Source organism: Hyla sarda, chromosome 10, assembly GCF_029499605.1.
Source record: "Hyla sarda isolate aHylSar1 chromosome 10, aHylSar1.hap1, whole genome shotgun sequence".
NCBI classification, from domain to species: Eukaryota; Metazoa; Chordata; class Amphibia; order Anura; family Hylidae; genus Hyla; species Hyla sarda.
The window spans coordinates 1170573-1183873 of record NC_079198.1 but is presented as its reverse complement, the minus strand read 5'-3'; the positions used below and the strand labels follow the sequence as shown (position 1 = coordinate 1183873).

The 13301-nt window shown below is 46.4% G+C and overlaps 1 protein-coding gene across 1 annotated transcript; it reads right to left on the bottom strand.

Moving 5' to 3' along the window:
- Nucleotides 1-2795: 2795 nt before the first annotated feature.
- On the bottom strand, nucleotides 2796-8209 carry FAM43B (family with sequence similarity 43 member B). Its single transcript, XM_056542309.1, has one exon. The coding sequence runs from the start codon at nucleotides 8114-8116 to the stop codon at nucleotides 7214-7216; it is 903 nt and encodes a 300-aa protein (XP_056398284.1). The 5' UTR covers nucleotides 8117-8209; the 3' UTR covers nucleotides 2796-7213.
- Between the last annotated feature and the right edge of the window lie 5092 nt (nucleotides 8210-13301).

The following is a 13301-nucleotide window of genomic DNA, read 5'->3' as shown; positions in this document are numbered from 1 at the left end:
TATATCAGACATGATGATAGTGATGACACTAATTATATCAGACATGATGATAGTGATGACACTAATTATATCAGACATGATAGTGATGACACTAATTATATCAGACATGATGATAGTGATGACACTAATTATATCAGACATGATGATAGTGATGACACTAATTATATCAGACATGATGATAGTGATGACACTAATTATATCAGACATGATGATAGTGATGACACTAATTATATCAGACATGATGATAGTGATGACACTAATTATATCAGACATGATGATAGTGATGACACTAATTATATCAGACATGATGATAGTGATGACACTAATTATATCAGACGTGATGATAGTGATGACACTAATTATATCAGACATGATGATAGTGATGACACTAATTATATCAGACATGATGATAGTGATGACACTAATTATATCAGACATGATGATAGTGATGACACTAATTATATCAGACGTGATGATAGTGATGACACTAATTATATCAGACATGATGATAGTGATGACACTAATTATATCAGACGTGATGATAGTGATGACACTAATTATATCAGACGTGATGATAGTGATGACACTAATTATATCAGACATGATAGTGATGACACTAATTATATCAGACATGATGATAGTGATGACACTAATTATATCAGACATGATGATAGTGATGACACTAATTATATCAGACATGATGATAGTGATGACACTAATTATATCAGACGTGATGATAGTGATGACACTAATTATATCAGACATGATGATAGTGATGACACTAATTATATCAGACATGATGATAGTGATGACACTAATTATATCAGACGTGATGATAGTGATGACACTAATTATATCAGACGTGATGATAGTGATGACACTAATTATATCAGACGTGATGATAGTGATGACACTAATTATATCAGACATGATGATAGTGATGACACTAATTATATCAGACATGATGATAGTGATGACACTAATTATATCAGACATGATGATAGTGATGACACTAATTATATCAGACGTGATGATAGTGATGACACTAATTATATCAGACGTGATGATAGTGATGACACTAATTATATCAGACATGATGATAGTGATGACACTAATTATATCAGGCGTGATGATAGTGATGACACTAATTATATCAGACGTGATGATAGTGATGACACTAATTATATCAGGCGTGATGATAGTGATGACACTAATTATATCAGACATGATGATAGTGATGACACTAATTATATCAGACTTGATGATAGTGATGACACTAATTATATCAGACATGATGATAGTGATGACACTAATTATATCAGACATGATGATAGTGATGACACTAATTATATCAGACATGATGATAGTGATGACACTAATTATATCAGACGTGATGATAGTGATGACACTAATTATATCAGACATGATGATAGTGATGACACTAATTATATCAGACGTGATGATAGTGATGACACTAATTATATCAGACGTGATGATAGTGATGACACTAATTATATCAGACATGATGATAGTGATGACACTAATTATATCAGGCGTGATGATAGTGATGACACTAATTATATCAGACGTGATGATAGTGATGACACTAATTATATCAGGCGTGATGATAGTGATGACACTAATTATATCAGACATGATGATAGTGATGACACTAATTATATCAGACTTGATGATAGTGATGACACTAATTATATCAGACATGATGATAGTGATGACACTAATTATATCAGACTTGATGATAGTGATGACACTAATTATATCAGACATGATGATAGTGATGACACTAATTATATCAGACATGATGATAGTGATGACACTAGTCATGACCTGCCAGCTGTATCTCTGACTAGGAGGTATACATTACACGCTGCATGACGCTGACGCTCATGAACTGATATATACTCACCTAGAGCATCCATCTTGTTGCGTACGGTTGCATTAGGATATGCTCACACAGGCACACTTTTTTTTTTACAGCTGATTTTGTTACTTATCGAAGTCAATGGGTAGAGAAATCGTCTGCAGAAAATCTGCAGCTAAATTTGCACGTGTGACCGTACCGTTAGAGTTGTACATTACACTCCCCAGATTATTCACAACCATTATACCTCAGCCTGTGTCCAAGTGCACATTTTTATTAAAATGATAATAACAGTAATCATTCCTCTCTTTACACGGCGCCATTCTATTCCACCGCGCAGTAGGGAAATTTTCATCGCTCACAATTGCGCCATTGGGGCTTTCAACCTAATTTACAAACGAACCTATCGCCTTGGGGAACTTCTTCTTCTTTAAGATCTTACATTTTCTCGGGATACATTTTATCTTTCTTGGTTAAAATGTAAATGTAATTGATTATGTGTCACCTCCGTGTGGAATGTCGCAGTCTATAGTGGGAAACAATGTGGCCCCTGTAGGCGGCGTCCCTGTATGAGCCGCAGGACGCCCTCCGCTCCCTTTCCCCGTCACATTCCAGTCTGACCCCTCGCTGACCGACTGGAGAAGAACTTGTTCACCTACTTCCAGAAACAGCGCCACCCTGTGTCAGGTATTACAACTCGGCTCCATTGAAATGAATGGGACTGGGCTGCAATACCACAAATAACCTGAGGATCAGAGTGGCGCTGTGTTTGGAAGAAAGCAGCTCTGGTTCTCTAATTCTGGAATAGCGTTTCCCAACCGGCGTGCCTTCAGCTGTTGCAAAACTACAACTCCCAGCATGCCCGGACAGCCTTTGGCTGTCCGGGCATGCTGGGAGTTGTAGTTTTGCAACAGCTGGAGGCACACTGGCTGAGGGTTTGTGTCTGCTGAACTTCATATAATACCTGTCCTGGTGCCGCCGTAGTTCTGAAGACTTGTTACAGTGTATCATTCCTGTATTAGCCTTATACACAGCAACACTTGTAACAAACCCTCAGCTGTGTGAGCAGGACCAGTATATATCCAGCTGATTAGTCCAGAAACAGCACCACTCCTGCCCTCAGGTTGTGTGCGGTATTGCAGCTCAGTTTCATTGAAGCGTATGGAGTCGTAATACCACACACAACCTGAGAGCAGGGGTGGCGCTGTTTTTTTTTTATTCGTTTTTTTTTGGGGCGGGAGGGCGGGGTGGATGAAAGCAGCCTGGACGCCTACCTGCACTGATACATAGTAACGCACCTACAGTAACCAACAGGAATCCATTCACCCGCAGCAAGCAGATGTTCAGCTGTGATGTCACTGGTGCAGTGATGACATCATAGTACACAGTGACAGAAAACATAGTCACACAATAGCACCTGGCAGGGCCCTAGTATGACCCTGCTCTTCACCTGTGGCCCCTGAGGGCCCAACCGCTCCATGGCAGTAACAAGAATCAATTTGGTATACGAGAACCCCCTAAACCAATGTTTCACAACCAGGGTGCCTCCAGCTGTTGCAAAACTACAACTCCTAGCATGCCCGGACAGCCAGCGGCTGGAGGCACCCTGGTTGGGAAACACAACATTAGGCAATGTGATTCTTTTTGGATCAGACTGGTGATCACATGACCCACTTACAGTAATGAAATGCATTGTCGCAACGGCTGTTCGGACATGCTGAGAGTTGCAATTTTGAAACAGCTGGAGGCACCCTGGTCGGGAAACACTAAATTAAGCACTGCAATATTCTTTGGATCAGACTGATCACATGACCCAGTTACAGTAATGAAATGCATTGCGGCAATGGCTGTCTGGGCGTGCTGGGAGTTTTAGTTTTGCAACAGCTGGAGGCCGCCTGGTTTGTGAAACACTGCATTAAGCACTGCAATATTCTTTGGATCAGACTGATCACATGACCCAGTTACAGTAATGAAATGCATTGCTGCAAAGGCTGTCCGGGCGTACTGGGAGTTGTAGTTTTGCAACAGCTGGAGGCACCCTGGTTTGTGTAACACTGTCCCAAACGGAGTTTGCACTGTTCTGCTAATTTTTAAAAGACTGTGATTGAATTCTCAAGACCTCTGCTTGCTGTGAGTGAATAGAAACATTCCGAAAACCAGGACTGTCCTGATATTTCCCACAGCTGAACGTTTGTTGCAATGTATCAGTGTGGGCAGTGCTAAGCGAGCCAAACCACGCTGGCGTTGATTTTATTTTATCTTCTTACCCCTTTCAAGACTCCTGCTTGCTGTCAGTGAATGTAAAGTCCCTGTGTGAGCGACAGAAGGGGAATAAATAAAAAACGTTGCACAGTCTGGATGCCGACTCCGTATAAGTGACGCGTGTCTTCGTGCCGAAGCGCCAAAATACACGCCATAAAGCAGGTGACATTTTTGGGCAGTCAGTTGTGCTTTCAGCCCATAATAACCGGATGGATGAAAAGTGGCGCAAATTTTGGCGCGTCACCTACTGAATAGCCATGCAGGCAAAATTTTGCAGCAAAACTAAACAAATAAAATGTGAGTCTCTGGGCATTGTTCCATTCACTGACAGCAAACGGTGATCATGAAATATAGTGTCTGGTCTGCTCTCAATTTTCGGGCGGAGGGAGGGCAGCGCGGGGTTAATAATGGCCGCCCTGTGTATATGATAACATCAGTGTTTGATCAACAAACACGACCTCGCCGGATGATCGTGCACGTCACGTGGACGCAGAACACAAAGCGACAACTACAGCGAATCAGGGGGAGGAGCCCAGAGCGGCCAATCACATCCCAGCGTTCATGTTTAGAATGGTCTCTGCAGAATGGAAGCTGGAATCTGATTGGTTGCCCCAAGGTGCCCCCTGGAAAGACACTGGGTGACAACCAATATGGCCGCCTTCACTGCTCCATAGTAATGTATGGGGGGTGATGGGGAGCAGTGCTGTGTACTGGTAGATCTGCTGATCAGGGGTCTGGGAAAGCTGGATGACAACCACTGGGGATCCTTCACAGCTCCCTCTGTAATCCAGATTTCACAGAATCCTTCAGGGATCTATGAGCAATGGCCGGATTAATGGATCTGGAAAAGCTGGATGACAACCAACGAGGATGCAATCACAACTCCCAGCAGAGATGTCACCCAGCTTTTCCTAGATTCCTAAAAGTTGAATATTACTGGAAACCTCTGAGCCTGGCAAAGCTGTGTGCCAACCAATATGGCCACCATGACTGCTTCCCCTGGGATCAGGTCTTGGAAAGCTGGGTGACAATCACTGTGGACACCTTCACAGCTCCCTCTTATCATGATTTTCCTTCAGGGATCCTTCAGGGATCCAAGCGCTATTAAAGGATCTGGAAAAGCTGGGTGACAACAAACTAGGATTCAATCACATAGCAGGAATGTCACCCAGCTTTTCCTGGACTCCTAAAAGGCAAATCTATGTAGACATGCACTGAAACAGGGGACTATATATTAGTAAGCCCTTCAGAGCACGGGAAAGCTGGGTGACAACCAAGGATGCAGTCACCCAGCTTTTCCTTAACATCTAAAAGACCAATACTACGAGGAACCTCTGAGCCTGGAAAAGCTGAGTGACAGTAAAATGTCCGCCTTCACTGCTCCCCCTGGGGTTGTTGCCTAGTAATAAGATCTATGAAGATGGCAGGAGAGCAAAGCTGATAGATCTGCTGATCAGGGGTCTGGAAAAGCTGGGTGACAACCATTGAGCATTCTCTACAGCTCCCTCTTTAATCTAACTTTTCTAGACTCTATCAGTCATTCATGTGCTATGCCTGTATCTGGGAAAGCTGGATGACAACCAATAGGTGCAATCACATAGCAGGGACATCACCCAGCTTTATATAGACTTCTAAAAGGCAAATCTATGTAGTTATGCACTTAAATAAGAAACTATGTATAAGTGTGACGCTCAGAGCACGGGAAAGCTGGGTGACAAAGCTGGGTGACAAAAACTTCAGCTCCCTTCATAATCCAACTTTTCCAGAATCTGATGCATGTGACTATAGCTGCATTACTGAATCTGGGAAAGCTGGGTGACAACAACAAAGGGTGCTGCCATCAGTTAGACCCTTCCCCCACAGACAGCTAGGTGAATCTGATGAGTGTCTGGGAAATCTGGGTGACATCCAACATGGCTACTATCACAACTCCCAGCAGGGACATCACCCAGCTTTCCTTGACTCCTGAAAGGCAAATATTGTTAAAGCCAGGGAAAGATGGGTGACAATCCCTTATGGAAACCCAGCACTAGTTAGGCCACAGTCACATAATGAATTTTATGGATATGTTTAGATCAGTGTTTTCCAACCAGTGCACCTCCAGCTGTTGCAAAACTAAAATGGCTGTCCGGGCATGCTGGGAGTTGTAGTTTTGCAACAGTTGGAACCATCCTGGTAGGAAAACGCTGGTCTAGATATACGATTCTATACCTGATAAACTGGATGGATGCAAAAATCATGATGTGAACGCGGCCTTACCTGTAGGTGTCGGACCCGGACGGTGGCCATACTGCTTGTCACCCAACTTTCCTAGGTGCAGATAAAACAACCATTCATCATTTGCAATAAACAGATTGTATTAGCTGCCATCTCTTTGCCAAAGATTAGTGAAACGCCACGCCGTGTCTCACCAGATTAACCCCTGGGTGGCCACAGCAAGCATTTAAAGGGCCAGTAACCCTGGAAGCTGGAGTGTGACACGAGTATCAGTCACATATATGGGGGAGGGGGGTCTATACATGGATCCAACCAGAAATGGCTGATAACAGGGAACAACAGACTGAATCACACGCACGGGCCCCTCACACGGAGAGAAGGCAGCTCGGGGGCCCCCACGCACGAGTTATTGGAATTTTACAGTGCGCTCAGTCAACACCTCCTGGAAATCAGTAACTGCTTAATGCAACACGGCAATGGTGTTAACGAGCCCAAGCTGCTGCCGAACCTCTTGGGAATACGAAACATTGGCTTCTGGTTACCCAACCTGCGGCTCTCCAGCTGTTGTAGAACTACAAGTCCCATCATACCCAGACAACAGCTGGAGAGTCACAAGTTGGGTAACCCCCCTATGGAAAAGGTCTTCAAAGTTTGGACCTCCAGCTGTTACAAAACCACAACTCCCAGCATGCCCGGGCAGCCGCATGCTGGGAGTTTAAGTTTTGCAACATCTGGAGGTCCATTGTTTGGAGACCACTGCCTTATGGGGACAACCTGAGGATGGGCCCTAAGGGAGTCTCTTCATCTGCAGGCCAGTCTGGGGGTCCTGAGGGGTGTCTGGCAGGGGCACTCTCAGCTGATAGTCCTCATGGGGTGCTTCCAGTCTGACAGCCGGGTCCTTGAGGGGTAAAGCAGTTTTTGGGTGAGGGCCCTCTGGATGCTGAGTCTCCTGAGGTCCTGGACCAGCTCCAGGATGGTGTCCCGGTCACACAGGTGGTGCTGCAGGGTTATCCTCGGGGTCTCCTTCCAGTCCTCACCTTCCTCCTCCTCCAGGATGGCGCTGAGCCTGCGCACGGTCCTGCTGCGCTCCGCGGGGAGGTGGTAGGCGCAGACGTCATTCAGGACCCTCCTCCGCGGGATCTCGGGCACGGCAGCCTGCCCCCACAGTTCCTTCTGTTGCCTCCTGGAGTCGCTCTGCCTCTGGAGTCTCTTGAAGTGGCTGAAGGCATTGGTGGAGACCTGGCACAGGGTGCCCTCCATGGCCCTCGCCTTCTCCGCCTGGGACACCAGCACCGCATGGCACCGCAGCACCACCGCCTTGTTCTTGATCTGGTGCCGGTAGACCCAGGAGAAGACCCGGGGGTGTCCGGCGCCCCCCGCGCAGTAGGTGACCCGGTGCAGCAGGTAGGTATGGACCGCCCCCCCGGAGCCCCTCATCCTGATGCCGTAGGAGCCCAAGGACAGCTTCATGGTGGTTCCGCGGCCCGCGGACTCGCTCTTCTGCCAGATCCGGGTGACCAGGTCCACAGTGCAGCCCTCTCCCTTGGCCTGGAGGGTGACGGCATTGCCCAGATACCGCACGGTGTAGACGGGCTCCTGCGGGTTCAGCTCCACCTTCTGTCTCCGGCTGCTGAACACCTTGTGTAGGGGCAGCAGGTCCGGGCAGGAGCGGAGGACACAGGACAGCAGGGCCGCGGAGCCCGGACTCTTCCCTGACTCCTCCACAACCAACTTGTGTCTCCTCCAGGGCAGCATGATGTCCCACGGCTGCAGCTCCGGAGCAGTGTGTCGGGGAAGGTGGAGGATGAAGAGCTGGAGCCGGCGCCTCCTCCCCGGCCACACCTCTGTACAGCCGCAGGTTATTATACAAGGGCATGCTGGGGGGTGTAGTGCCACAGGAGCTCATCATACCATAGGGCAGTGCTTCCCAACCAGGGCGCCTACAGCTGTTGCAAAACTACAACTCCCAGCGCTGTCCGGGCATGCTGGGAGTTCTAGTTTTGCAACAGCTGGAGGCACCTTGGTTGGGAAACGTTACATTAGGCAATATGATTCTCTTTGGATCAGACTGTGATCACATGACCCACTTACAGTAATGAAATGCATTGCTGCAACGGCTGCCCGGGCTTGCTGGGAGTTGTCGTTTTGCAACAGCTGGAGGCACCTTGGTTGGGAAACGTTACATTAGGCAATATGATTCTCTTTGGATCAGACTGTGATCACATGACCCAGTTACAGTAATGAAATGCATTGTTGCAACGGCTGTCCGGGCGTGCTGGGAGTTGTAGTTTTGCAACAGCTGGAGGCACCCTGGTTGGGAAACATTACATTAGGCAATGTGATTCTCTTTGGATCTGACTGTGATCACATGACCCACTTACAGTAATGAAATGCATTCCTGCCACCGCTGTCGGGACATGCTGAGAATTGTAGTTTTGCAACAGCTGGAGGCACCCTGGTTGGGAAACACTACATTACGCACTGCAATATTCTTTTCTTTGGATCAGACTGATCACATGACCCAGTTACAGTAATGAAATGCATTGCTGCAACAGCTGTCCGGGCGTGCTAGAAGTTGTAGTTTTGCAACAGCTGGAGGCACCCTGATTGGGAAACATTACATTCAGCAATGTGATTTTCTTTGGATCAGACTGTGATCACATGACCCACTTACAGTAATGAAAAGCATTGCTGCAACGGCTGTCCGGACATGCTGAGAGTTGTAGTTTTGCAACAGCTGGAGGCACCCTGGTTGGAAAACACTACATTACGCACTGCAATATTCTTTTCTTTGGATCAGACTGATCACATGACCCAGTTACAGTAATGAAATGCATTGCTGCAACGGCTGTCCGGGCATTCTGGGAGTTGTAGGTTTGCAACAGCTGGAGGCAACCTGGTTGGGAAACACTGCCATAGGGGACTGCTATATACACTAGTGACCTCTGTATAGATAGGCAGAGCTAGCCCAATCAGCCCTTCAGGAGTCTAGGAAAGATATCTCCCAGCTGATGAGGAGTCTGGAAAAGCTTGGTGATTTGCCTTTTAGTATTGGTGGTCTTTTAGGAGTTAAGGGAAAGCTGGGTGACATTCCTTCTATGAGTTGTGACTGCATCCTTGGTTGTGACCCAGCTTTCCGGTGCTCTGAGGGTCTTACTAATACATAGTCTCCTGAAGTGCATGTCTAAATAGATTTGCCTTTTAGAAGTCCAGTAAAAGGAAAAGCATTTCCAGATCCTTTAATACAGGCATAGCACTTGGATCTCTGAAAGATTCTGGGAAAGCTGGATAACAGAGGGAGCTGTGAAGGTATCCCCAGTGGTTGTCACTCAGCTATCCCAGACCCCTGATACAGTGGAACCCTATAGATAGGCAGAGCTAGGCTAATCAGCCCTTCAGGAGTCTAGGAAAGATATCTACCAGCTGAACAGGAAACGCTTGGTGGCAGCTATTGCTGTAAAGGTTAGTTATGCTGTAATATATTCAAGATAATCAGGAGGCTGGGAAAGCTGGGTGACAGCCATTGCTGTAAAGGTTAGTTATGCTGTAATATATGCAAGATAATCAGGAGCCTGGGAAAGCTGGGTGACAGCCATTGCTGTAAAGGTTAGTTATGCTGTAATATATGCAAGATAATCAGGAGCCTGGGAAAGCTGGGTGACAGCCATTGCTGGAAAGGCTAGTTATGCTGTAATATATGCAAGCTGGTCAGCTAATCAGGAGCCTGAAAAATCTGGGTGACAGATGGAGACCATGGCTGTAAATTTGGAGACCATGGCTGTAAAGGCTAGTTATGCTGATAAATCCAGCTAATCAGAAATCTGGGAAAGTTGGGTGAAGGCTGCTTGTGCAGATATGTAATTTAATGCTTCTGAGTTTCCAGGAAAACATCTCATCAGCGAGAAGAACGAGACGGGAGGCTGACATTGATGGAGAACGATCAATAGCGACGGCCACGGTTACCGCTAGCAACAAAGACTCAGCGCAGAGCGTTCAACCACAAAACACTACATACAGTATATATATATATATATATATATATATATATAAATATATATACACACACACAGAGTATATACAGCCACCAGAAAACACTACGAAATATATACACACAGAGTATATACAGCCACCAGATATACTGTGTGTATATACAGCCACCAGCAAACACTACACTATATACACACACAGTATATACAGCCACCGGCCAGAACAATACGACCTCTGGTGAACAACACGTATAATCTGGAGTCAGGTCACACAGGACATCACAGATGTGTGAGGGGCCCCACAGACCAGTCAGATCACACTGGACTAAAATGAGGTTAGGGCCCCCTGCGAGGCTCCGCCCCTGGTCACACTTCCACCCAAATCCCACACACATAAAAAATGTTTATACACAGTGCCAATATAAAGCTATATGCCAGCTGTACACAGGATCTGTATACCATATAAGTGATTATATACAGGATTATATGGCAGTAGATATCAGCTGTACACAGGATCTGAATACCATATAAGTTATATACAGGACCATATAAAGGTAGATATCAGCTGTCCTCAGGATGTATATACCATATGTGATTATATACAGGACCATATGGCAGTAGATATCAGCTGTACACAGGATCTATATACCATATAAGTTATATACAGGAAAATATGGCAGTAGATATTAGCTGTACACAGGATCTGTATACAATATAAGTTATTTACAGGACCATATGGCAGTAGATATCAGATGTACACAGGATGTGTATACCATATAAGTGAAAACAGTTTTATCTAGGGACTCACAATTACGTATTTTCTGATCAGCGGCGTCCTCTTTCATTTTCTTCTCCTTCTGGATCAGACCACCATGTGGATCTCTTAACATCTGCAGGAAAAACATGTCAGACTCTGCATTTTTCCAGTGCCCTCCTCCTCTACACAATCTTTCCATGTACAGGCCCAAAAACTGTAATAATGCCCCCCTTGGTGTCCTGCACAGTAAATGGACAAGTAGGTAGGTAGCCAGGTAGGTAGGTAGATCAGGTAGCCAAATATGTAGGTAGGTGACCAGGTAGGTAGGTAGCCAGGCATGTAGGTAGGTGGCTAGCTAGGTAGTTAGGCAGACATGTATGAAGGCCAGGTATGTACATAAGTAGCCAGGTATGTAGGTAAGTAGTTAACCATACAGGTATATCAAGTAGGTAGCCAGCACCTCCCCTCCACCCAGTGGCGGATCCAGAGTCTAGTCTCAGGAGGGGCACTGTCAGAGTATTTTGTGTTAGCAGACAGAAAATAAGGTGTTTCTTATGGAAGTTACAGGTAGGTAGTGTCCCCAGGAGGTAGTAGCCCCTAGTACGTCATGCCCTCAGGTAGGTAGTCATGCCCCCTGTAGGTAAATCCCCCAGATAGCTACCCCCTGTATGAAAACCCCCTATGTAGTTAGTAGGTAGCCCCCCTATTAGTTTGGTAGTTTGCACCCATATTAGCTAAGCAGGAACATAGTGGATAGTTCCCCACATTCGGTAGGCAGCAGAGTTCCCCCACAGTAGATACAGGCGGTAGGCAGCAGAGTTCCCCCACAGTAGATACAGGCGGTAGGCAGCAGAGTTCCCCCACAGTAGGTACAGGCGGTAGGCAGCAGAGTTCCCCCACAGTAGATACAGGCGGTAGGCAGCAGAGTTCCCCCACAGTAGGTACAGGCGGTAGGCAGCAGAGTTCCCGCACAGTAGGTGTAGGTGTCAGGCAGCAGAGTTCCCCCACAGTAGATATAGGCGGTAGGCAGCAGAGTTCCCCCACAGTAGGTGTAGGTGGCAGGCAGCAGAGTTCCCGCACAGTAGGTGTAGGTATCAGGCAGCAGAGTTCCCCCACAGTAGATACAGGCGGTAGGCAGCAGAGTTCCCCCACAGTAGGTGTAGGTGGCAGGCAGAAGAGTTCCCCCACAGTAGGTGTAGGTGTCAGGCAGCAGAGTTCCCCCACAGTAGATACAGGCGGTAGGCAGCAGAGTTCCCCCACAATAGGTGTAGGTGGCAGGCAGCAGAGTTCCCGCACAGTAGGTGTAGGTGTCAGGCAGCAGAGTTCCCCCACAGTAGATACAGGCGGTAGGCAGCAGAGTTCCCCCACAATAGGTGTAGGTGGCAGGCAGCAGAGTTCCCCCACAGTAGGTGTAGGTGTCAGGCAGCAGAGTTCCCTCACAGTAGATACAGGCGGTAGGCAGCAGAGTTCCCCCACAGTAGGTGTAGGTGGCAGGCAGCAGAGTTCCCCCACAGTAGGTGTAGGTGGCAGGCAGCAGAGTTCCCCCACAGTAGGTACAGGCTGCAGTATTTAGGGCCAGTATAAACGTGACCAGCAGCAAATGCACAATAGTGACTGTATTATATCATTAGGACATCATGGATGTCTGAAAGTTATCAGAGATACTAAGGTGACGATGGCTTCATATATGATCTCCACAAGACAAGATAATCAAAAAAGCGCAAAGGAGTCATTTAATTGAAATATAAAATATACATGATTTTATTGATACATATTAAAAACATACAATTCATAAAACATGGAAAAGGGGGGAGAGAAATTACAACCACTGGGGGAGGATAGACAAAAAGGGGCGACACTACCTGCGTGTGCATCAATTCATAACAATAGATAATGTGCATAATAGGGGCTTGTAACAGCTTCCATAACGTGCAATAACATCAGCAAAGTGCAAATATAATGGCAAAACCAAGCAGGAGTGACGCCACCCCCGCAGTATTTAGGGCCAGTATACAGTATATACAATATGGCGGCCGGCATCGTACTATATCCCCTGTATTCCTGTCAGGCTGTGCTCTGTATATACTCGGGGTCAGTATATTATAGAGGCAGTATACAGTATATACAATATGGCGGCCGGCATGGTACTATATCCTCTGTATTCCTGTCAGGCTGTGTCCTGTATATACTCGGGGTC

Excerpts from the sequence above, each read along its gene's own strand:
- FAM43B (XM_056542309.1), bottom strand. The coding sequence starts at position 8,116 with ATGCTGCCCTGGAGGAGACACAAGTTGGTTGTGGAGGAGTCAGGGAAG.